The sequence below is a fragment of the Silurus meridionalis genome, chromosome 13, assembly GCF_014805685.1.
Source record: "Silurus meridionalis isolate SWU-2019-XX chromosome 13, ASM1480568v1, whole genome shotgun sequence".
Classification (NCBI taxonomy): Eukaryota; Metazoa; Chordata; class Actinopteri; order Siluriformes; family Siluridae; genus Silurus; species Silurus meridionalis.
The window spans coordinates 7,091,397-7,116,973 of NC_060896.1; the positions used below are offsets into that span (position 1 = coordinate 7,091,397).

General features: G+C 39.2%; 1 protein-coding gene across 9 annotated transcripts in view; it reads right to left on the bottom strand.

Moving 5' to 3' along the window:
- frmd4a (FERM domain containing 4A) overlaps positions 1-25,577 on the bottom strand; it is a 133,757-nt gene that overhangs the window by 38,648 nt on the left and 69,532 nt on the right. For 8 of the 9 annotated variants that reach the window (XM_046864204.1, XM_046864203.1, XM_046864200.1 and 5 more), the window contains exons 2-4: positions 10,707-10,772; positions 2,619-2,713; positions 1,507-1,599 (exon numbers count right to left, since the gene is read on the bottom strand). In XM_046864204.1, coding sequence (XP_046720160.1) covers positions 1,507-1,599; positions 2,619-2,713; positions 10,707-10,772 — 254 coding nt within the window. Of the gene's footprint in view, positions 1-1,506; positions 1,600-2,618; positions 2,714-10,706; positions 10,773-16,786; positions 17,361-25,577 lie in introns of those variants that run through there. The other variant, XM_046864205.1, reaches the window with a different exon arrangement.

The following is a 25,577-nucleotide window of genomic DNA, read 5'->3' on the forward strand; positions in this document are numbered from 1 at the left end:
TATAATTTTAGTGCCACGTAAAAAAAAAAAAGAATCGAAGATTTTAAAAAGTTGTAGATATACGATAATAATGTTGGAATATTTGGAGTAATAAGTGAGAATTATGAGCTCATCATATGCCACAACGTGTCGGGAACCCGGCGGAAGCACCCTGATGTTCAACTCCTTCGGGAAAAAAAAAAAAAGAAAGAAAGAAAGAAAGAAAGAAAGAAAGAAAGAAAGAAGCGACAGGGAGACAGACAGACAGACAGACTGACAGCAATGGGGAGATAGACAGACAGACAGACAGGTAGACAGACAGAAAGAACACAGCAGCTATATGGCATGTGTGAAAGAAAGAAAGAAAGAAAGAAAGAAAGAAAGAAAGAAAGAAAGAAAGAAAGAAAGAAAGAAAGAAAGAAAGAAAGACAGGCAGGCAGGCAGACAGACAGGCACACAGACAGACAGGCACATAGACAGACAGACAGACAAACAGGCAGACAGACAGCGACGGGAGACAGACAGACAGAAAGAACACAGCAGCTATATGGTATGTGTGAAAGAAAGAAAGAAAGAAAGAAAGAAAGAAAGAAAGAAAGAAAGAAAGAAAGAAAGAAAGAAAGAAAGAAAAAAGAAAGAAAGAAAGAAAGAAAGAAAGAAAGAAAGAAAGACAGGCAGGCAGGCAGGCAGGCAGACAGACAGGCAGACAGGCAGACAGACATCGACGGGGAGACAGACAGACAAAAGAACACAGCAGCTATATGGTGTGTGTGTGTGATATTAAACTGCTCTGTGGTGCATCGGGCAGTTGGAGTAATAAATTGAATAAAGCTCATTAGCACAGTATTTGCTCATACTTCTCAATTATGAACACAGTCTGTATGAAATATGGCTGTTGCCATGACGGCACGATTAATGAGGGGTTAATGAGAAAGACAGCAGCTTCTGATTGGTTGACGGCTCCCTCAGCGATGGGTTAAGTCCGGGGTCAAACTCATTTTATAGGCGTTTATGTGCGAGTGTGTTGCTAGTGACCCTGCTAATTTGCTGCGATGGAAACACAAACATTCAGACGCACTCGCACACATACACACACGCACACATATGCACACACATGCGCACCCCTGTGGACCACCCTGGTGCCGCAGTGTGAAGGGTTTTTATCTCAAATGTTGCTCATGGAAGTCAAATTAATTAAAAGAGCACTCTACTGAATGTACTTGAGGACAAACACAGGCAACACACACATAAATTACAGGCCCTGCAGTAGCGTTATGATAATGTGCGTATGCGTGCGCGAGTGTGTGCATTTTACTGAATTTATAGGCACGTTTTTATAACATGAAACTTATTTATAAGAACAGAAAATTCAGAGAAATCCAAAATATAATCTCTGACTTTATTTTGTCTGATGCCAACAATCACGCCCCAATGTATAACCCGTGTGTGTGTGTGTGTGTGTGTGTGTGTGTGTGTGTGTGTGTGTGTTTGCACTCATGCATTTAAGTGTAATCCAGCAGCACTCACCTCACACAGAAGTAGAGGACGATGGGGCCAGATTTCTTAGGAAACTCGTGCTCCAGCACACGCCTGTCTAACTGCAGCCAGCTGAAGTGACCCCTGAAAAAGCCCCAGCAAAGCAACGAGAGATGAAAAAAAAAACGTCAATATAACCAAGATATACAATATTTATTTATTTTATCTCTACTTTAACTCAAGTATGTGGTTTGTGTACTTTGTCCACCATTGGTTATAAAGATGTGATATGACCAAACCAGGGCCTTCTGCTCTTGGTTTTTGGTGTCCTTCAAAGCTAAAAAAATTCGAAATCAAATCCTTGGACTGTGGTGAAATCAACAGCATACGAGTCACACAGTGCTGCGGGTTCCACATCGCTCTCCAGTGGATTCTTTACGACATGGAAACTCATTCTGATTTGTTTTTGGGCAGAAACACAGCGGAGACTCTGGTCTATATTTATCGTGTCTTTCATCCAGTGTCATTTTGGTTTTTAATCTATAAGGAGGGTCCAAATGATGAACAAGATGGACATGAAGGACGTGCTGCGCTCTCAGAATCAATACTGGTCTCCACAGCGTATTTTATAAATGAGTGTGTCCTTGATACGTGTTGTATAATGTAAAAACGCTGTCACACAGCGTTTATAGTTAAAAGAGAAATCGCACAGCGTTTTGAGGCAGTCAGTGTGTGCATGGGTGTGAATGTGTGTGTGTTTGACAGAGAGAAGAAACGTAGCAGAAGAAGCAGCCGTGGGTTTATTAGCATGCCCCTGGTGACCGGAGTCTGGCGTCTCGGAAGCGGCTGTGAAGCTCAGGTCGGAGGTCACCAGACTAGAATTCAAAATGTTTCAAGACTACAAATACAGCAGTCCCGTAGAGAGCGCTTACACGGCTGTGGAAAATGTGTGGGAGGAGTTTTGTGTGTGTGGAGTTTATGTCGAGTTTAGGTGCAAGAAAATGTTTTAAATAATGAGCAAGAACAGAAGCCTGCAACGGAGTGATAGAGAAAAAAAAATGAAGAAGCAAGACAGACAGTGAGAACCCGTCCTATAAATATCACATGATCGCTGAATCATGCTCAGCTTCCTGTTGTGGAGTGGGTGTCTGTGATAAACTCACGTGTCATCTGTGTAGGAGATTCCAAAATACTCTTTTTCTTTCAGGTTGAAGTGAGATGCTACTAAATCCAGCAGGTCCTTAGCCATCAGCTTGGGCTGAAAGACAGGAAGAATGGATTGTAAAGACGACTGATTGATACATTAGCACTGTGAATGCTGTGAAACCGTGTGTTCCCACCTCAAAGTTGATAGTTTTCCAATAACAGAATGTGCTGATTGTATTTCATTCCTTTCACACCACAGTAGATTATAAATGAAGACCAAAATGACATCTTGTCATGTTACTAATCAAATGTAAAGTCCTGAAGACTTTTTGTTATAAACATTAACACTGAAAACTCCCTACATGCATGTTACATAATATAAGCATTGCCTTACCAAAAGCTTCATATCAACAATTATACATTTCGCTGTTGATATTAATGTGCTTTTTTTTTTTTTTTAATCTGTTGATTATAAGTTTTAGATTATGTAAAACATAATTGATCATAATTGATCAAGTCCGAGGGTGATAGCTGTTACTATAGAAACACATCAAAACAAAAGCAATAAAAATGAACCTTCGATTTGCTTTTGAGATGAAACACCATCTGAGCTGCTCTTATAGGCAAAATTTTATGTACTGGAAATCTCTGAAACACAACGACTGTCATTACAGTTTCTGCAAACTTGTGTGTGTGCATGTGTGTGTGTCATATTAGTCTGATAAATGTCCATGCTCTATGAACTTCATGTATATGGACGAGCACCCATGCACACACACACACACACCCCAAAATCATGTTGCTGTGTGTTTGTTTGCCATGTGCCGTCCACAAGCCTGTACTTAAAAGCCTTAATTACTGTTTCTAGTTCACACAGGCCCTAATTCGTTAACTCCGACAAACACCCACATACATGCACACACATACCATACATACATCCCTGCTCTTTCTCTCTCTCTCTCACACACACACGCGCAACGTCAAGTCATTTATGACTCCCGACACAAAGGAAGACAGAAATAACACAAAGGGGGGAAAACAAAAACGCAATTACAACATGTGGAGAAAAAAAAGAAAGAGACACTTTCATAATTCACTGTGTACTCGATATATGCCAAAAACAATTGTCAAGTAGAGTCTTTGGAATTGTTTCATACCTAAAATTAGCTAGTGACCTCTAAAGTATGACCTCATCCTAAAACTTCTGCTGAGCTCAAAATTTCTGCTCTTCAGTCATTAGCTTATCATGGCTGAATTCCGTCTGAATTTGAATTGACCTCATTATGTTCTGAAAGTTCCAAATAATTCACATAAATGGCATATGAACACGTGATGGTTGGTACCACGCAGCATTTTTGCACATGTGGATGGGAGAATTGACTTCCTCAATTAGTGTGTCTGTGAGGGGTTTTAACTCCCAATCACTGACTGCTCGAAGCAATGTGTGTGTGTCTGTGTGTGTGTGTATATATGTATGTGTGATGAATTTCTCAGGACAGCTAAGAAACAGCAATGTATCTAAAACGTAGTTATTGGCGATAACATCAGGGTTGTGTAGCTAAACGTCACAGGAACATTAATCTCCGTTCACCAGGGGTAGCCGACCGAAAAGATGTTTAAAGTGTTGAGACCAGATCTCCATAGCAGGCCACTCAAGATGTTCCACTTAAACCTATGTAAACCAGATCTTCATGGGTTCTGCGTTGTGTACAGGGCATTGTCATGCTGGAACAGGTTTGGATTTCCCAGCTCAAAGAAAGAGAAAATATGACAACTATATTTGCAAGAAACAAAGCAAAATATTGCAATTTTTAATCAATGTTTCCTTTATGTTGTACTTAATAAAGCATACCACCTTTATTTTGTGTGAAGAGACCATAGTCTCTTCATGTAGATTTTTATTGAGATTAAAATGTCACAATCTCAGGTTCCTTCATAATTATTCTTTATTCTATTGCTTTTTTCTGTACACAAACACTTGCACTTTCACATGAAGTTCACACCAAGGATTAATATTTTAAACACATTTTTACACACATTGCATGTGAATCAGGAATCTGTTGCGTGCACAATAAACAGAGAGATAAATAGATAACTCATTCATCTTCATTTAATTCCTGAATGATTTACTTCAGTAATGGCTCTTTACTTGAGCTCAATGTAGAACAATGGTTTAGTCAGATGAAGTCTTCAATTTGAAGTGATCAATACTTCCGCATATAGTATATGAGCTGTAGTCGATTAAAATGCCTTCTTTAATTCATACATCAAGATGGTTCATTTCACGACAGAATGCCTTTGCAAAACACAAACAGGAACCTCACAAGATGATCACATGCCTACATCTGAGTTCACACACTGATATAATCTCATGAGCTCTCACTCTCTCTGAATTAAACCCTGATCCTACACGAGACAAACTTCTGAAGAGTGTATTACGTAATCGTTGTCCACATGCGACATGCAGGAAGACTATCCAATGGTTCCTGATTTATTAACTCAGTGATGTTTGTAGATCAGATAGCAATTAGGGATGCCTAACATAACAATGACACGCTAAACGGACAGGCTACATCAATTTCTTATTCATTTCGTGTGAACGCCTTAGTTTTGGCAACGTCTTCCGCTCAGCATGGTGTCGACATGCTGCCACATAATTTATTACCCAAAATACACAATAAAACATTAGTACATAATACAGATGACCCATAATGCATTGGGACTATGTGAGAAATAAGCCAAGAGTTTGCTTACACACACAAACATGAAAATGTAATGTTTGTGTAAAGAGGTGAAACAATGTCCGCTTTTTATAAATAGCGGTTTATAGCGGTCATGGATCACAAACACACTTGGCAAATATATAGAAATATCTTACTGTATAATGAGCAGCTAGTGTGACAAAATATGTACATTTTTCTTGCAACATAAAATGCCAGTTAAATGTTTTGGTACAGATTTTATATCTTATACTTTATATTTCTTTATATATGATATTATATATAATATTAGCGAAATCAGTAAAAGAATACACTCATAAATATGAAATATTTATATATCTTTGTATTATAATCACACTCAGGTTAGGTTTGTAAATTTTAACATGACAAATTTTGGATATTTAACTTTTTATTATTAAAAAGTATTAATTAATTATAAATACCATTAGTATCAAATGCAATGCAAACTTAGGGTCAAACGATGCAGATTGGCCAACTTGTGCTAAAAAAGTTGCACTTTTCTTAGTTATTTTTACTTAGATTTAAACATTTAGGATTCAAATGTCGCTTTTGACAGGCAGTGTACGGCTAAACAATGCTATCTTGTACTATTTGTGCTTTTAGCTAGCTAGCTAACAATCTACAAAACTCTGACACTAAATAGCTACAAAAACCATTACAGATTACTCGATCTTTCTGTTTGCTCAACAACCATTAGGTCTTAAAATGAATCCTTACACTCTTCTGTGATCGATTAGTAATCAGAACACACTCCTCATATTTCCCACAGTTTTATGCTCAAACAGGACACATTTTTGTCTTTTCTCTAAATTGTTTTCCTCACTGGATTGGCATCCCATGCTAATGATTATTTTGAGGTAAATGCAAGTCCACTTCAATGGACACCAGACCCCTGTTTGAATGTTTCCTGTGTTGTATTTTGACATAACACAAAGAAGCAAAGGACCATGATAAGGGTTGTCTGATTAGTGTAGATTTGTAGAACAAAGCTTTTACTTTGTTACTGGTGACAGGCAGCACTCGACACAGCATGACTCGGTGCTTTGGTTTTCCATAACTAGCATTGGCATGTATTGTAACTGTATTTTTGGGGGTTAACGCACAGTATGAATTACACCTGTGGGGTGAAATGATGTGGAGAAAACCCACAAGGAACTCAGAAACCCTTCAGAACATCAAGAGTCTTCAAGAATGAACAATAAACGCATGCTATGGATGTAGCTAGGCTTTTTTACCTCAGACCTCCACCCTAATACACAAGCCACCATTAGAGCAAATTATAGCAAGGGGAAATTACAGCCTGCTAATGAAAGACTTATGGTTAGCTGACTTGCCCAAAGAACATGCGCACACATGGTTCAAAATCTGATGCACAACAAGCAGCCATATGCCGAAGCTATACCTAACCTACTAACCTGGGTACGCACACAAAAACAAGGAAAAAAAACATTTCAACCAAGAGCCTGTATCATCACGCAGAGCTAAATGTTCATTATCAGCACTAAGTAAAGACAATTTTCCAGAAATTAAAAAAAAAAAACTGTAAAAAGCCCCTATTTGCACTAGAGACTACCTACTGCTTCATTTACCATTAGTTTTTGAAGGCAGGCTAATTACTATTAGGCTTTAATGTGGACAATAGGGGCTAAAGAAAATGTTATTAAAACATTCAATATTAAGTATGCTATAAGGTAGGCTCATTCCAGTTTCTATTTTTTGAATAAAGCCATATGAAAAAACTTTATTTACTGATGTTTGTGCAATGGTTTTATCACATCACCATGCCAAAACCTATATACAGGTTTAGTCATAACATAGACTTTTAAACTCAGTTGACTTCATCTAAGATAAAACTTATTTTAAATTGTGGACAATGTTTTGTCAAGTGCACACATTAAACAAAACGTGGATAGTTTAAACAAATTCATCTAACAGCATATGTATACATCCATCCATCCATCCAACCATCCGTCCATCTGCAACACTTCTAAATGTGCAATCTAATCCCTGGTCATGTCAATCCTTCAACACCCCATTCCAGATAATTCACTTAGGAAGGACATGGCACACCATTAGCTCTTTTCACCACAGATGTTTCTGCGTCTGAATTCGTAGACGTGTACTTTGTGTCTTCAATGAGGTGACAAAAGAGCAGGAGGAACAGGAAACAGTCAGGTCAGACTCCAGACAGAAGCAGCCCATTATTAAAATCAAACTAGCACTTTATCTATGTGTGTGCTTTTAGCCTCTAGCCTCATCCTGATTAAAATATACTTGCTCGAATCTACTCCTGCAAACTGATGTCACAGGATTGATAAACCATGTAAAATAAGTTAGATCACACATCCAATATGTGATCACTGCTACCCCAAGTTTCAGATTTACCCTGCTAGCATGCAACCTGATCTGTCTTTTTTGTGTGACCATATTTAAAGAGCCAGGAGTGTAGTGAAGACAGTCAGCTGTAGTCACCAATTTGATCTCACTCAGTTTCAAAGAAAAATATGATTCTAGACATAGTGCTTTTTTTTTTTTTTTTTTTTTAACAGAAGCCTCCTAAGAATTAGCCTTGCTTGACCTTCAGGATATAAAAGATGTGCTAGAGCTTCAGGTGCCACTGGACTAATCTCTGACATCCCCAAGGGGAATTATATTGCTAACTCACCCAACCTGGTTAACCCGCCTATGACTTTTTAACCCAAATAATGGGATGAAATAAAAGAAAAAAGAAACAATAGGAAACAGGGCCGAGCAGAAAAACAAGGAAATGAGAAAAGAGAAAGAAATGAAAGAAACGTGGGCTGAGATATTACAAAGACAGTTCATGCCTGCTAGCTAAAGTTAGTGCTTGCTTTTGGGTAGCAAATACTGACTGTAGTGATACATGTGGATATAAAGTATGACAGGAAAGTCACTGTCCGTCTATGGATATATATGTACAGAAAAGACAGCATGGAAGATGAAAAGCTAGAGGTGGACGATATAAAACTGATTGACTGCAAATCCTGTCAAGTGTTAGTATACTATTCAATGAATGTACATCAAGTGTACATCGACATTATTTTGTTTATTGTCCCTTTAATGTAGTTGTTGCTAATTCCTATGCACTACCATGATAGCCTCCCATATCACCCATATCCTCCCATATAATTAATTCTTTCCGAAGGCTAAGGCCTGTTTTGCACAAAAAAACAGTTGAAGAGCTAGCATCAGCCAAAGCTAACTTTCCAATTGCTACATAGCTTCATTGAAAGGTTGCATTTAAACACATTACAAAGACTACAAATACTGCTAGTAATTCTTTTATATAATCCTTTCAGAAATCATAAGAATTAGGTAGAAATGTGTGCATATATGACACAGGGATTTATATGAACCACATTAGCATAATGGCACAACAGCAGCGTAGCCTGATGTAAAAGCACAGAACTCCTAGATAAAGATCACAAAGTTTGTGGTCCCTGTGTCCTAACTTTTATGAGACGCCACCCTTCTTTTTTTTACACTTTTTCCCCAGTTTTATCATTATTCTCACTTTTTCATCTTCTTCTTTGACTTTTTAACAGGCCCTTATTTAGTCTAAATCGTTTTGCCTGCCAAAACAAAACCAGAGCGCAAATAAGACTCATTTGTTCAGCGCTTCGGAGAGAGCGTCTGAAAAGCAAGCCGATGGAACAGAACGAGAGATATACCTCCAACCATGAGAGAACAATTTCAGTGAGTTCAAATCAGATTGGACCCTACAGAGATCAGCTCTGCTTGGGTAATCACATCTGACAGACAGTTCACACAGAAATAAAAGAGAGAGACAGATAGGGAGAGAATAAACTGAATGAAGGGACCGTGTGTGTGTCCTGAATTCTACTGAGCTTGGAATGCAGGGAGTTCAAGCAGGTTGCGTTTTTTTTGCGTGTCTTTTAAATGGGAATTTCCTAACTGTGTAGTTACTGTGTGTGTAAGTGTTAAAGGTGAGGACAGCAGGGGGATTGAAACACATACATGGCAAATGAACTTGCTGCAGTGTAACAGACCTGACAGTTCTGAATCATCAGATTTATCGGCAAAATTACATTACAATAGCCGCCATTTGGAAAATGATTAGAATTTTAAAGCTTGTAAAAGTTTCCTCGAGTAGAGTATCTAAATACCCGTTCCTTCCAAGTTTCAATTATAGTCATTTCTCTATATAACTTGTATATCCTACAAATACTACAGCAGCACAGTAGGGAGAACCTCATAAAGTGGTAAAAAAAACCATGCCAATATGATATAAATTACAATAAATATTAAAGACAGGGCAAATAAAACTCATAAGACAACAGAACTGCAGAAACCAATGAATTGTTGATTGTGGAGAACTGCGGCTGCATTACAAAGTGCAGGTCAGCAGTGACGGCTGTATGATTGTAGATGCTTAAAAGGGTCTTGATTAGTCAGTGGCCTGCAAGTTGCCGTTTAAGCAGACCAGAGTGTCTTGGATCAAAATGGGGCAAAGCTCATTTTCAAGCAGCCACAAAGAATCTCTGTTTCAGTTCTCTACACTGTATTTTAACTAACTATACACAGTAGGCTCTTTCCAGTGCTGATAGATGTTATCTTAATCAAAATGTTGCTGTGATACCGTGACATCACAGCATTTCTGATTCCTATAAGGCTTATGTGAAAACATAATCAGAGAAAAAAAAAGCAAATTATATCTTTAAACGCTTATAGTTTGCCATCATTGATTTTATTACGATTTAGTTTTCTGTGTTACTATATTAATTATTGTATATTGAAATCCTCCTAAGTATGTATTGACAGACAGTACATAAAGATCTCAACAACAAATAAATAGGAAACTTCTCATATTTCAAAACAGACAATCTCTATTATTTTTCTCTTTCAAATCTAATGCGCTGAAACACTGAACCGGAACAACAGAAGCAACAAAAGCGCTGTCCCTGTACAATCACTGGTAAACTCCTTTGCACACAAAAAATATGCACCCGAGATTTCAATAAAAGATTAGAAAACTGAGCTCGAATCTCTCGGCCTTTCACAGACACACACACAAAGAGTCGTCCTCTATCAGGGAGGTGGTAATTAACTCTCAAAGGGGCAGAGAGGATTTCCCGTCTCACATAAACAAGAGGAAATCTGAGACACTGATCATAAAAACAGACACAACTCTCACACCTTGGCAGCGCAGCACTGTGCGAGTCAACGAGTGCAAATCAGGTTTGTGTGCACCATTATTGTATCGCACCACTGAGCTTCATGTACTCTGTGTAATGAGAATGGATGACGTTGCAAACTTGTGTATAATAGACAAGGAGTTTAATTGGATGTAGGGGGCTGGGGGTGTGGGGATGAATGGCTCACCTGCACGAGGAGCTCCAATTTCCTGTCATCAAGGAGATGGACCTGACATCTCCGGCCCTCCGTCATCTGCAGAGAGAGAAACAGATAGAGAAAGATCAACTATGGCACATATTAGAAATTCACAAGTACATACAAGCATAAAATACTGGGTCATCATGATAAAGAAAAGAATAGCAACTCTTTTACACAAACACACACACACCCCCATGTCTACGCTCTTCTGCACCCACGTTCGTGCTCACGGATTTTTAGTCTAGCGAAAGAATTCAATCTTACATAGTGTGCACATGTTTTTCAAGAACTGGCGCGTAGTCACGATAAACGTTTCACACTTTTTATTCAAGTTACACCACAGTGTTAAATGTAACTACAAGCATGTTGCTCCTAACACTAGTCACTATATCGATTATGGACATATATACACATAATATATATATATATATATATATATATATATATATATATATATATATATATATATATATATATATATATATATACACACTGTATATATATACACTGTATATATATATATATATATATATATATATATATATATATATATATATAAACAAGCTCCTTTCATACTAATAACACAAAAACAGAAATGCAGGTCATACACAGGGCACTTTCCCTTTACCTCTCTATCTTTCTCCATCTCCTGTTCATTAACCCACATATACACAGTCTCACAAACATGGTTTATATGGATTCGAAGCAACCTTTCAACCTTTACAATGCCATATCCCATAATGCATTTTTTTTTTTTTTATCATTCACTACGGTGCTCAAATAGAAGAAGCCATTTCCATTTATAAAATTGCCTGCATACTCATAAAGGATCTACAGACAACAGTAAAACCTGTTATGAATGGAACTGAAAAGACATAAATACAATGTTGGTCTGTAAATATTCGCCAGCTATATTTTGATACATCTGACAAAAAACAGGAACAGGAAAGAGAATAAACGAGTAAGTTCCTAGGCTAATGGACCTCCTGTGTAAGCATGTCACAGGAGTCTAACTTTACTTAGTAAAAGTAGATGAGGTAATGCGACAATCTTGACAAAACATGTGACGCTTTAATCTCTGGCAGGAATTTTGTTGAAATACACGGCAAAGAATCACAAATATATTTACAGGGCAAAGCTAGCAAACAATACGTTTGTCACGCTGCAAAGACACAACAGCTATTTATCAGTTATCTAGTTGGCTAGTCTGCCATATTGATCTTCAGATCTTGTTTTTGTCAACAATTTATTATCAATGGCAAGAGGTAAAAAATAACTTTCATGCAGTCCTTATGAATACACGTCTTCCTCTCAAACAAATGAAGTTGCAGATTAGATTAACTAAACTGTGGGGAATTAGCACATCTTTTTTTTCTGCCTCTTGTAATTGTTCAAAACATCTCTAAGCATTTTGGATCAATCTCGAATCACTCTAAATACATTAAGCTCAATACGACTTTTCCTTTTCCAATATTGAGAAATTAATCCTTGATCATCAGCTGATAGATACCCATCTGCTGTTTGCATCATTAAATACCATTTAGCTTAATTTTTTATGAAATCTTATCCAAAACTATTTTATTTATTATAGGCTTGGATTGAATTGATTCATTTTTTTAATGCTTTTTAATATTTTCAATTTATGACAATAACTGGCTTTTTTAATACTGCTTGTCAGTTGGACTGCTTTTGTCTGGAAAATACAAATCTCACATACTTTTGTGGATGTGCTTAGAAGCACTTTTTTGATGCTGTTCATTTTCCACTAGCTAAAATCAACCATAATGCATTTACTACAGATTAATTACACACCATTATACAAATGATCTTTTTTTAAATCCAGTTACTCAAATGTAACATCAGCGGTATTAAAATCCTCCAAATGTCCACTAATTCTGATCAGGCTAAATAAAACTTCATTTATTTAATGTATATTACCAACATACTCTTAATTGCTTAAGTTCCTCTTTAATTTGGAGTTGTCCCAATTATCGTGGTGACAAATTGAACTTTAATTCCATAACACTTTTTTGAGAGAGCATAAAATTGCTTCTTGTGATGCATGTTTTGGCATACGGGCATCTAGTGTGTAGACTGAATATTGCAATATGCTATGAATATGTTCCAATTAACGTGTGGAAAATGACTGTAGCATATTAAGCAGCATAAAATCTTGATCACTTCATATGCAGCAAAGCTTCAAGCAATGGCGCATTTGTTTACATTGCAATTGCTGTGCCAAATGAAAATGGTAAACATTCTTCTGCAGGCACGACAGGAAGACACACACAAACAAAGAATCTGTGAAGAACAAAGAGTTTTACAGACCAGGAGCACATCTAGGTCATTAAAGCATACTGCTGTTTTGACTGGCATTCAGTTGAGGTGGTCCAAAACCAACCCCCCTCCAACCCCAGACTAAATAACAAATGTTCCCCCAACAACAAATCATCATCTCGCTCATCCTTCACCATGAAAAGCAGCTTCCTTTATTTTATTTTCTTCCTCGTACACTTGCTCTTACATCTTGGGTAGATATATGAGCTCAGAATCATGTCTACATATAACCGGCACTGCTAACACTCACACACATGTCTAAACTCCATCTGTAGGCTAAGTTGAAAAGGAAATCGTGAGAGGGAGAAGAAAAGAGAGAGAGAAAGAGAGAGAGAGAGAGAGAGAGAGAGAGAGAGAGAGAGAGAGAGAGAGAGAGAGAGAGAGAGATTTCTTAAACACTTCAGTGTGGCTGTTTGGTCATGGGAGCCAAGCTGGGGAACATGTGCAGCTTTCTGGCCTCCTTCAGGAAACTCCATCCCAGAGGATCACAAACAATGGAGCTGATAAAAGCAGGACGGCTCACATTTCCTCCACGCTGAGGAAGGTGGAGGTGGAGTAGGTGGGTGAGTTGGGGGTGGTGGGGGGTGGGGGGGAATCAGAGAAAGAAAACACATCCCTTCATTCTTGTGTTTCTCCTCTTGCAACGGTCTAAAGAACCGAAAACTGCACGGGCATAACGGGCGGGACCGAATGTTACAGAACCGTGTGTGTGTGTGTGTGTGTGTGTGTGTGTGTGTGTGTGTGTGAGGGAGTTCACCCTCAGTCTCATTCTCCACCTAAACACTGCCATGTGAGTTTGTTATTGACTTGTGAAGTGGATTTCTTCTTCAGAGAAGAAGAAATGTGGCAAATTTCTCTCCGAGATGCTACACTCAGTAAACACTGTTCTCATCCCACCCAACACACTCATCACTCCTTCTTCTGCAAACCTTCTCTTAACTCCTTAAACCCTTATTAAATACTCCATCTTGTTACACAGATCCTCTAAAACCCTGGGCTTTTCGAGGCAGAAAACTGCATTAGGATCTTAACATAGTGACCTGAGCCCAAAAAACAAAGCTAATACTTCACTTCAGCACCCCGGTCTCGGTTATATATATATATATATATATATATATATATATATATATATATATATATATATATATATATATATACACACACACACACACACATACACAATACCAGCCTTACACAATACACTGTACCTTTTACACCAAAAAGCTGATTATTTTCTGTTATGTTCTAAACAGCATTATTGTCCTTATAAGACAAAAATTGGATAAATTGGCGTCATCCATAATAAGTCGGTTTATTGAAGCTATATTCTGCAAAGAAAAAAAAAAAACACCCAGGTTGTCATACACACACACACACACACACACACACACACACACACACACACACACACACACAAAAAGCACCTCCATCCTGAGATTTTCCTGTGACAGAAAGCTTTGCCTTTACATAGCGCTGATGCTGGAGATTCATTGCAAAAGAAATGGCAAATAAACATCGCCTCAGTGAAGTATCTGCTATACAGGTCCTTGTGTAAGCTATTAGTATAGCAATAAAGAGATGCGAGCGCATTGCGAGGGCATTAATAAACAAGCGTATTAATAAAGCTTGTAGTCAGACCTAGTCTCAAAGCTACTGTTCTGGAAAATTCATTAACATCTTCAAAACCAATCGGAATCGAGAACCAGACTGCGCAGTGGTATAAGACGTAATCGTCTATAAATCAGATTTGCAAAACCTAGGGAATGAACAAGCAGCTTAGCACCAACGAACAAGCTTTAGACCTGCCGCTGATCATGTGATGACTCTGTGACTCGGGCGATTTGAAGGGAGGGGGTATGGGGAGCAGGTGTTTGTCTGCAAGCGTATTTAGCCATGTAATGCTTTGTAACGGTCTCTCCTATAATTATGACACAAGGGATCCCTTCTTCCGGGTGGTGGACAAAGGATGCAGTCACCTTTATCGCATTTTTATGTGATGAATTCACATTTTCCTGTACTGAGGTTTCCACAACAGCTGCTTTCAGACTTCTATTGTGAGTTTCAAGCACATGGGTGTGTGTGAAACTTATTAAGTTTTTGATGCATACACAGGAAATTCGAGTGTGTTGGTAAAATACAATACTATTCATTTAGCTGAAGTCTAAAAGCTCAGTGTGACCAAACTACTAATTCGTTTCTCAGTTTCATTGAGGTGCTTTGAAATCAGCTGCCATTGTAGCATATCTACAGGAAAATAATTGTCAAAAAAATTTATTTCGCTATGACAGAAATAAAATCCGTACCCAGCATGTGTTCCTGCAATCCACTGATTATCTACACCTACAATCATACCTCAAACCGATAAGGATTCATGGGTGGAGTGACCACCTTAAATCTTATTATCATACACAGTATGTGTATATCATTTTAGCAAACTCGGGGCCTTTATTACAGGCCAACGGTGAGCTATAGCATTTAACAAGCACTTCTGAAGAAAAAAAAAACAGGCAAACAGCACAAGGAGAGCAATGCGGTGCATTTCAGCAGCAGTCCAGGGTGGCGGAGTGCAGCGCACATCACATTCAGTCTACCATACAGATTTAATGCTGACCTCAGTGGCCTGTTCGAGGCATCGTCAGAGGATCGCTGACACGCTATAGGCCCACATCTCAAACATGAAGTCTAAAAGTTTTAAACATACAATAGTAAAGAAATCAGCAATAAAATGTAAGGTAAGGACGGGGTCAACCATCAACATTTACTTCACCACAATGCACTGATTGTAGCTAGTCGCCATTAATCCTCTCTCTCTCTCTGTTTATTGCATTGTGCAGAGTAGGGTGAGTAACCCAGCCTGGTATTAGGGGGTAGCTGGCACTGTGCTGCCCTCATTGTTACTCTCTCTCTCTCAATCTCTCATTTGGATTCTGCATTGTGTCAGTGTCAGTATACAGGACAGGTGATAGGGAATGGCTGGCACCGAGCTGCTTCTGCCACTGCTGCCCTGCAGTGCAGAGATGAGCAGGAGAGAAAGACTGCAGCACACATACATACACACACACACACACACACACACATCACACTCACTATGCATACACACCTTCAAACGCATGCACACACATGCTGTCTATCCTATTGTTTCCTATGATGTGAAGGTTTCCCCTAAACATTGACACTGCAGACTATTTCTTCCAGCAGAGCATCTCATTTACTATTCTTTAACATTGTTATTAAAAAGGAGTATAGTTCCTCATTGTGGCTGGAAAACAATATGCAGTTATCACATGAAAAAAGAAGAAAGAAGATCACAAGTTTGGCAATGCACACACAAACACATACACAGGAGCCTTGCATCACTTTCTAGGACCATCCAGAGTTAGCAAGAGCAATGCATGACTTCTAACACTCCACTGATGCAAAATAATGACCAAAAGCATGCAATTATAAGTTAGCTGAGAAGCAGCATCACAGCATTGCATTGCACGAGGAGGAATAAGTGTCCATGCTTCTCCATCTGATATGATCCTTCCAGTGATAACACAGAAAAGCTGTGATATGAGAATTACAGAGACACTGAAGATCATCGTGGTACATTACATCAGACAGAGGGAGAGAGGGGATTGATAGAGGAAAAGAAGGACAGAGAGAGGGATAGATGGAAAGAGTAAACATGACAAGGGTGCTAGCATCCGTATGAAGCACAGATACAGAAGACGTGCCGATCTCCTCACCTCGGAAATCTCAATCTGGCGCGTGCATGAATTATCTCTCCCGAATTTGTGTGATGCACGCGCTCCGATCTCGAGCTGCTTAAAAAAATCCTCTACAAGGCACGTACGCACGCACAGTCACAGAGGTTTGTTTCTCCCGGCCTAAATCAGCGCGAGCATCCGTGGCATTGTGTCCAGTGTGTCATGAGCGCGCGCGCTCTCGCTCTCCGAGCGGACCGGATGGAGCGCATCCGCGCCGAGGCGCGTCCCCCATGTCCCGCCACACGGAGCGTCTTTTCTTCCTGTCCTCTCCCGGTATGACTGTGCTATCTCTGTGCTCTATTTACCGGGGTCGACCCCCCGAGTCTTCCAAACCCTCTGTGCGTATATGTAGCACGACAGAAACCCTGCGAGACTGCTACAAAAAAAGCACGAGCGCATGCATCAGAGTAGACACTCGGCTCTGGGCGCTTGTGCGACCTTCCCACGCGTGTGATCGCGGCGTTTTGCTTTTGTAGGAAACGCAGAGAGGGAGGATGAATGGAGGGGGAAGGGAGATGGACAAGGGCGGGCTAACGACTCTCTACGCATAGTCGCTCCTTAAGTACAAATGAATCAACGTTATATGTCTTTTCACAGTGTTGTTACATAGAGGTTTGTGAACGTGCGGAGGGGGGTGTTTTTATAGTCTATTCTTTTGCCTCACAAATAAAGCAAATGTAAATGATGTCATGTTGTAACTAAAATAAAACTAAAGTCTGTTTTTATAGAAAACACAAAAGAAAAGTTTATTCGGCGGGGGGAAATGATTACACACGTAGACGACACATTGAAACACCCCCGCGATGGGTCGTACCATTTCTAACCCACTGCTCATTTAACATGAAGGCTTTCCCCCTGACTTAGACCTGAAATTAAAGTTACTGTTCACTACATATTGCATTGGAATTTTGTCATTTTATACACACACACACACACACACACACACACACACACACACACACACACACACACACCTTGTGTGAGTGTGTGTGTGTGTGGGGACACCTTGTGAATGCAAGTTTATGGTCCATTAGCAGCTAAAATGGCTAATGCAAACAAACAGCATGTTTTAAATGTGACAGCACTCCAAAAATCCCAATATTAACTCCTTAGTTTGTATGAAAGATTGAGAATCCACACTGTAAAATTTACTTAAATGGGTCTAAATCGATTCAGTAACATGATTGTGTACTTTTTATGTAGACCTACGGACCATCAGACCAACATCTGGATTTTGCCATCGAAAAGCTCAACATGAGGGAAATGGGTCCTACTCCTCCTCCTGCTCCTCCTCCTCCTCCTCTCTCTCTCTCTCTCTCTCTCTCTCTCTCTCTCTCTGCTCTTTCTTACTTTCCACCTCCATTCGCATCTCCGTTTCTAATTCAGACTTCCCCAGTCACCCCGTTTGGTTTGGCTCGCTGACAAAGGGCGTATGAAAGAGTTGAAAACTGAAGCTCCATATGTGTGACCTTACGTGCAATGCTCACAATCTTCAACGGTCACTTAACCTCTCATGAATGCAACCTTGAGTTTTTGAATTCCATACCGTTTTCCCGGCATCTCAGAACTAATTATTTCCAGTGGCAATAACGGCTGCACAGACGTCTGCAAAATGCATGTCAGCTGTCTCACTGCCATCACGTGCATGACGGTGGCATGAATCTGCAAGACTGAGTTTACAATAGACGAGGCAGAAGGCTGAATAGAGCGAATATCTGCCTGCTTTGTACCTACATCAGACCGGGACATCACAGGCTATTTTCTTTTTTCACATAAAACCTTTGTGAAGATCAAACATGCTTTAAAAAAATAAACCGTGCTTTAAATACAGTGATAAAAATAGCAATTCTCCAAGCATTTTTCAAAGGCACACCCACACACACATACACACACACACACACATACTTACACACAAAATTGGCATCAAACAACCCCAGAATACGCCCCACATACCCACATATTCATATGAGATTTTGGTTAATCAGCTGCAATATTTATTCATGCAATATAATTTTCCCTCTTTCTCCCCATTCATAATGGACAATCACTGCACTATAGTTTCAATTTATATCACAGGCCAATGTGTAATGTCTTCCCTGCTTGGTCATTTAGTTGTGTTTAGATGTGTTATGTGTTACTGAGGTTGTATTAAACTTGAAATATCTTGAAATATCATAATCATGTGCAATATGCTTCTATAACCAACTCGACAATCGCTGCACTATTATGTCAAATTCTGTCACAGGTCAATATGTACTGTGTGCTATGCTTGGTCATTTAGTTTTATTCGTCTACGTCTTGTTTCAGTCCAGCTTTGCTTTACAGAAACTGTATATTAATTGTGCGCTGTTGGTTTACTCTAAACTGGAAACAAATACTGTGTATGCTGAGGCAGTTATTCATTGCTTCTTCATCTAGTTTTATTAATAAACCCTAGTTGAAATTAAATTTCTAGTCAATTCATGCAGCTGTATATTTAGGCAGCTTAAAATAAAGGATGTAAGCAAGTGCCACAACCACTACTAATGTCTGAAGCAGTACCTCTATTTGTATGTCTAATTTAAACAATTCCACATGATTTCTGTTCTGGTTTTGACATATTTTAGCCTTAGAAAACTTGCTTTGGGCACATGAACGCTCTGTTTCAAGAGTTTGTTGTTTAAAAGCAAACACAAGTGAGAGAGAGAGAGAGAGAGAGAGAGAGAGAGAGAGAGAGAGAGAGAGAACACAGGGTTCTGGATATTTCAACCACGGAAGCCCATGATGCATTGGGGGAGCCGAGGAATGGATGGGAACGGCCAAGCTCACACGGTCCTGATTGGAGGAACAGATTTTCTAAAATAAACTCCGAGCAGCCCAATCCCTCCTCCTCTCCATGCTACATGCGAAATGTCAGTTAGTGCTTGTTTGTGGGCAAATTGTCCTGAGGAGGAACAGAAACAAAACATTTGTACATTTTATGCAAAGAAAGATGGAGAACAGTTGCCAGATATATCTACAACTCGTTTTAAGGACAATGTCTCTCTCTAACTCTCTCTTTCTTTAATTGAGGGAAATGTGGTTTTTATTAGAGGCCACTGAGTTTGGTTATTTCTGTCTTGTGGCCTCAGGCTGAGACTTGAAGTCGAGGGAAATGTGTTATGGGGCTACTAGTGCAGTTTTGGGGGGAAGCCTGGGTGAATGTCAGGACAGGTTAGAGGGTCAACAAATTTGGAGGAAACACAGAGCTAAATTGAAGAAGGATGTGTAGATAATATGTAGATGTAAAGTAGATGGTTAAAGGGAGTGCAACCATGTCAGCTCATGACCTATATAAACTAGTTTCTAAAAATGTTTCTGTGATACAAATTGAACACTCGAATGAAAAACCTGATAAAGAGATCACATCCATCGGCTTTCCTATTCTCAGTGACATCAGTGGACCATTACAGTTTTACAAAATGAAAGCACAAACACTAAATAAGACAATTCAACCTTTTCTTTATATAATGTGGCTGGAGAATATTTTTAATAACCAATGAAAATAAATTTCGTATGCTAAGAAAAAGCTCAGTCATAATGAATGTTCAAGGGCAATCATTGAGTTAAAGATTTGCAGTTAAATTGAAATGAAGCTCAAATATCAAAATCAGAATCAGAATCAAGCTGATTGGCCAAGTGTGTTGACACACACAAGGAATTTGGTTTCAGCTTCCAAATATGCACAAAAGCATTCTATTGGTTGCAGTATTAGTTGTTGTCTTTGTGGTTTTTGGTTATGGTTACACACATTTCTACATGGTGATGCACATGAAGTTTACTCATGTTTAACTTTTTTTTAATCGAATATATGTTAGGTGTATGTTACACAATATCACAATATTCTTTGTTAGAAAATAGAATAACCTAATAATAATTAATAATTATAATGAATAATAATTTATCACTGAAATTCTTGTCTGTGCTAACCAACTATATGCCTCAGACATTTTGAATAAAGACTAGCTTGAAAAATAAAGGCGTGTTCATTTAAGGAACACCTCAATTGCGTCTTGTCTATAATTAAAACATCCCTGTGTGTCCCTGATTGAGATCGAAGAAGATATTGGTACATGCTGCATTGTCATCATTTAACTTCCCTCTTCCAGGTTAGAAGCTTGTGTAGTACATATAAGAACCATTATGAACTTCTTCTGTCCTGTTTGTCTAATAAACATTTTGAGTCTAAAAGGCTGCAGTAGTGAAGTGTTTAAAAGATTCAGAGAGTATAAATTGGGGGTGTATGGATGTTTTCCGGATCACCCTCGGTGGTTACGATCCTCCCTTAAATCAGAGATCACTTCAAAGATCCTCCACAACCTCTGAGATCGTCCTGGGGTGTTTGTGTGTGTATGTATGTTGAACTTTGTGTAATTCTATATGCTGAGTTCTTGAGAGTAGGACCAGGTGTTGGGAGTGAGGCCTAAGGCGCCCCATAAACTGGGATTAGTATAATAGCTTGTTGAATTACATGGTTGTTATTGCAGTTATTAATCAATATAATATTACAGTCACAAGCGATTTTGAAGAGCAGCAAACTGTCTGTCGGTGTGTAACTACAGCAGCAGGAGACAACACAAAACAAATCACTTGACGAATGAGGGACTGAAGACGGTGCTGCTTTCATCAGTCTGCCGGTCTTGTGTGTGTGTGTGTGTGTGTGTGTGTGTGTGTGTGTGTGTGTGTGTGTGTGTGCGTGCTATTGGACCATTGAGGACCATCATTCATCTTACTGTACATGTTGTGTGCCCTTTCATTGGTGTGTGTGATTCAGGGGGCCACAGAGAGCTGTAACCCTTCTCCACCTACTATATAGAATTAAGCAGTAAAAAGAGGCCTGACTTCACAGACCACAGACATCAGGAATATTCAATTTATAGAGCTTTCCCTTTCTTCCTCTCTCTCTCTCTCTCTCTCTCTCTCTCTCTCTCTCTCTCTCTTTCTCTCTCTCTCTTTTGCTCTGCATGTCTGAATTGTGAAAGAAAAAACATGTTTCTAGTTATGTTTGTGGAAAAAAAACACACCCACCCACATGTAAAAACTTCAAACGAAGATCCTGCTGTAATTTCATTGCATAGCTCAGTTCCCATCTGGCCATGGCCTACTCACACACACACAAACATAAATGCACAAGCACCTATATAGCTTTATGTGCAACAGGACCCACTAACTTTTTATCTACCAGACTTCTGTGCGTTATGATGATCGTTTTATGGTTATCGTCATGCTTCATAATTTTTATAGCCGTTTTAATGGGTGCCAACTGCCAACTCATAACATGCAGCTTCAATATCTGCTATCAATGACACGCTTCTCTTCGATCACAAAAATGCCATCTTCAGGTGCTCATCAGATGCTTGCGTCCCTCATGTGCAAAATCAAACCACTAAGCATTTGCCTTGTGGATCGGTAATGACCCCTGCTTTTCACAAAAAACATGCTTCCCTTGGGAAATATTATTAGAAGGCATTGAATTAGCTTCCACTGTTATGCTGATGATACCCAACTATATATCTCATCAAAACCAGATGATACAGCTCAATTGGCTTGGATAACTGAGTGTGTCAAAGAATTAAAAGACTGGATGACTCATAACTTTCTCTTATTAAATTCTGATAAGAGGGGGATTTTGCTCATCGGCCCATAACCCTAATCTTATCATCCCTACACTGGCTACCTGTTCAGTTTAAAATCGACTAAAAACTACTGCTACTTATGATGCCGACCCTGCAAACATCTCGAACCATCTAGAGACGTACCAGCGCCATTTGGATCCCACTTCATGTGGAGTTTGGACACTGGACCTTTTTGAGTGTTTAAAGGCTCTGGCATGGAGAAGCTGGTGTTGGATCTGTGATGATTGCCAATGTTGAGCTATTTTATAAGTTGCTCAGTAGCTCCTAGTTTTATAACCACAAATGACTGTAAAAGACTGTAGAAAGAACATAACTCATAATCTTAGACTCCAGTGCTCATGTTAGTTATCACTCTCTAGTGTTCTGTATTGTTTGAAGACTATAATCACACTCTTGATGTCACCCAAATGAGGATGGGTTCCCGTTTTGAGTCTGGTTCCTCTCAAGGTTTCTTCCTCATAACATGTAAGGGAGTTTTTCCTTGCCACAGTCACCACGGCTGCTCATTAGGGATAAGTACACATTGTTCACCTTAACTGTTAAATTCTGTAGAGCTGCTTTGAGACAATGTATGTTGTGAAAAGCGCTATAAAAATAAACTTGACTTGACTTGAATTAGCCTTTTTAGTATGTTCCCAGGATTCACCCTACCATTCTTAAAAATGCCCTTCAAGCAACCATTGGTTATAGATGTAAGGGAACTGCATTTCTATAAATAAATACTCCATGGTCTGTGTTTGTTCCTGAGCTCTGGTTACTGGCTGTGCTGTTTTCCGTGTTCATCTGATATCTCTGTGGGTGTCTCCTCCAGGTTCTCCCGATTCAATCTACTTTCCAAAAACACAGAGGTAGAATTGGCCACTTTTAGTGCAGCTTTTTAAGCTGTTAATGAGTCGTGTCCTGCTGGGGTATGTTCCTGCCTTGTGTCTAGTGCTCCTGGGATAGACCCTGAGATGTTGATATTCTTTTTTGAAACTCCCATTTGTCACTGGAACGGATGTTTATATTCAGTTTTAGCTTAGGAACTTGTATTTACAGTCTTACTACTAGCATGTGAAGGCAGTATAAGAGCACAATTTCAGCTGCAGGAAGTGGGTCAGCGTGCACCCACCCACCCACACACGCTATGCCTGCAGTTCCATTTAATTCAGCTCTTCCAAGGTAAACGTCCCACTGTATAACATTTACAGATACAGAAAATCTTCAGTGTCCCAGAAAGAGTGTGTAATGGGGTGGAGAGAAGACACTTAAACATAAAAAGACTGCTGACTCAGGACACATGATATGGATCAATGGCTCCTCTCGCTTCGCCATTCTTCTCCTTTTCTCACTTCTTTTATGTGAGTCTAACACAGAGTTCCCATCTCAACAGCAATACATAGATAGGCTGAATTATTATATAACTGTATTATTTTATCTATCTATCTATCTATCTATCTATCTATCTATCTATCTATCTATCTATCTATCTATCTATCTATCTATCTATCTATCTATCTATCTATCTATCTATCTATCTATCTATCTATCTATCTATCTATCTATCTATCTATCTATCTATCTAAACACTTATCACACCATGCATCAAGAGTGAGTCATTGACAGATGTGGCAGAAACAATCTGGTAATTTTCCAAAATTAAACATCATTCAGAATCAGATCATAAATAAAATGGAAATAATGTAAGTTATGTATTCTTTCTGTGTGGCCCTCTTGACCCACGGACCGGTGCCGGTCTGCATCCCGGGGGATAGGGACTACTCGCTTAAATGACAGAGGCTAACTCTACACAGTAAGACTAGCCTGTGCCTGAGGAAAAACAACAACTATTTTCTAACAGGTGAAAAGGTAAATAGTTTAGTTGTTTTCAGGAACCAAACAAGTTCTGTGCTCAGGGCTCAGTGTTTATCCAAAAACATATTCATTGCTAGTTTTGTGTTGTTGTTTTTTTTTTATTTTATTAAATGCAGTTTAAGTGTGAGTGTGTGTGTGTGTGTGTGTGTGTGTGTGTGTGTGTGTGTGTGTGTGTGTGTGTGTGCGTGTGTGCATGGGGCCTGAAGCTCTCATGAGTCAGTGGTGCAGTATAAGGGGACTCTCTAACCCTATCTTTAACAAAGGTGAAAGAACTGTATATCATTCTCACACACACACACACACACACACACACACACACACACAAACAAAACTCCTTCGTCCATTTAGGGCCTCAAACACCAAATGATTCTTTTATTACTCATCTCCTCTGTGTATGTGTATGTGTTTTGTGTGTGTGTGTGTGTGTGTGTGTGTGTGTGTGTGTGTGTGTGTGTGTGTGTATGTGCAGAAGAATGTCTTATCTTTTAGAGGCCAGACTTCACACAGAACCCACTCTTTTCTTTCTCTGTGTGTGTGACTCACTTGGTGGTTTTCCCATGCTCTGTTCTTTGCACTAAATTTAAGGGGACAGGATCTTCAGACCTAAATTCTCGAGATTCCTGGGAAACTGGTGCACTCTGGAGTTTGTTGATAAAAGAACGGCCAAAAAAGCACAACCCCACACCCACACATCTGCAGTGCGTTAAACTGAAATGGATCTTCAGTCAATGCGGACTTGAGGTGCTTCTTGATATTAAGGACCTCCCACAGACACACACGAATGCACACAGAGTTGGATTTTCAGACGTAACCTGATTCACTGCTTGTATGAACGCATGTTTTCTTTTTGGCCATGACATTCTAGACTTGCTCAGTCACGCCCACATTTCAGGTCTTTTTAAGGAGAATTTTTTAAAGTGTGTGAGTTTAGTCACCAAAGCAGGCTGAGGGGGCAGTTTTAAAAAGATCTGTTTCACTTCTCTCATGCCACACTCATTCATAATTAAGCGAGCGTAAATCTAGCAGATCCTTAGCATGCCTGGGGAGACGACCTCACATTACTGGAAACCTTCACCCAGAACGCCACAAACGCACACTCTGCTCTGATTGGCCTCCTCACTGAACCACTTTTTTAAGTCTAACTCAAGTAATAATGTTATTTTTATATATATAAATAATATACTGTATATTCAGAGTAATTAATCTGGTCCAAACATGAAAACTGTCACTGCGGTGGTTTTGCTGCATTCATTGAAAAAAAT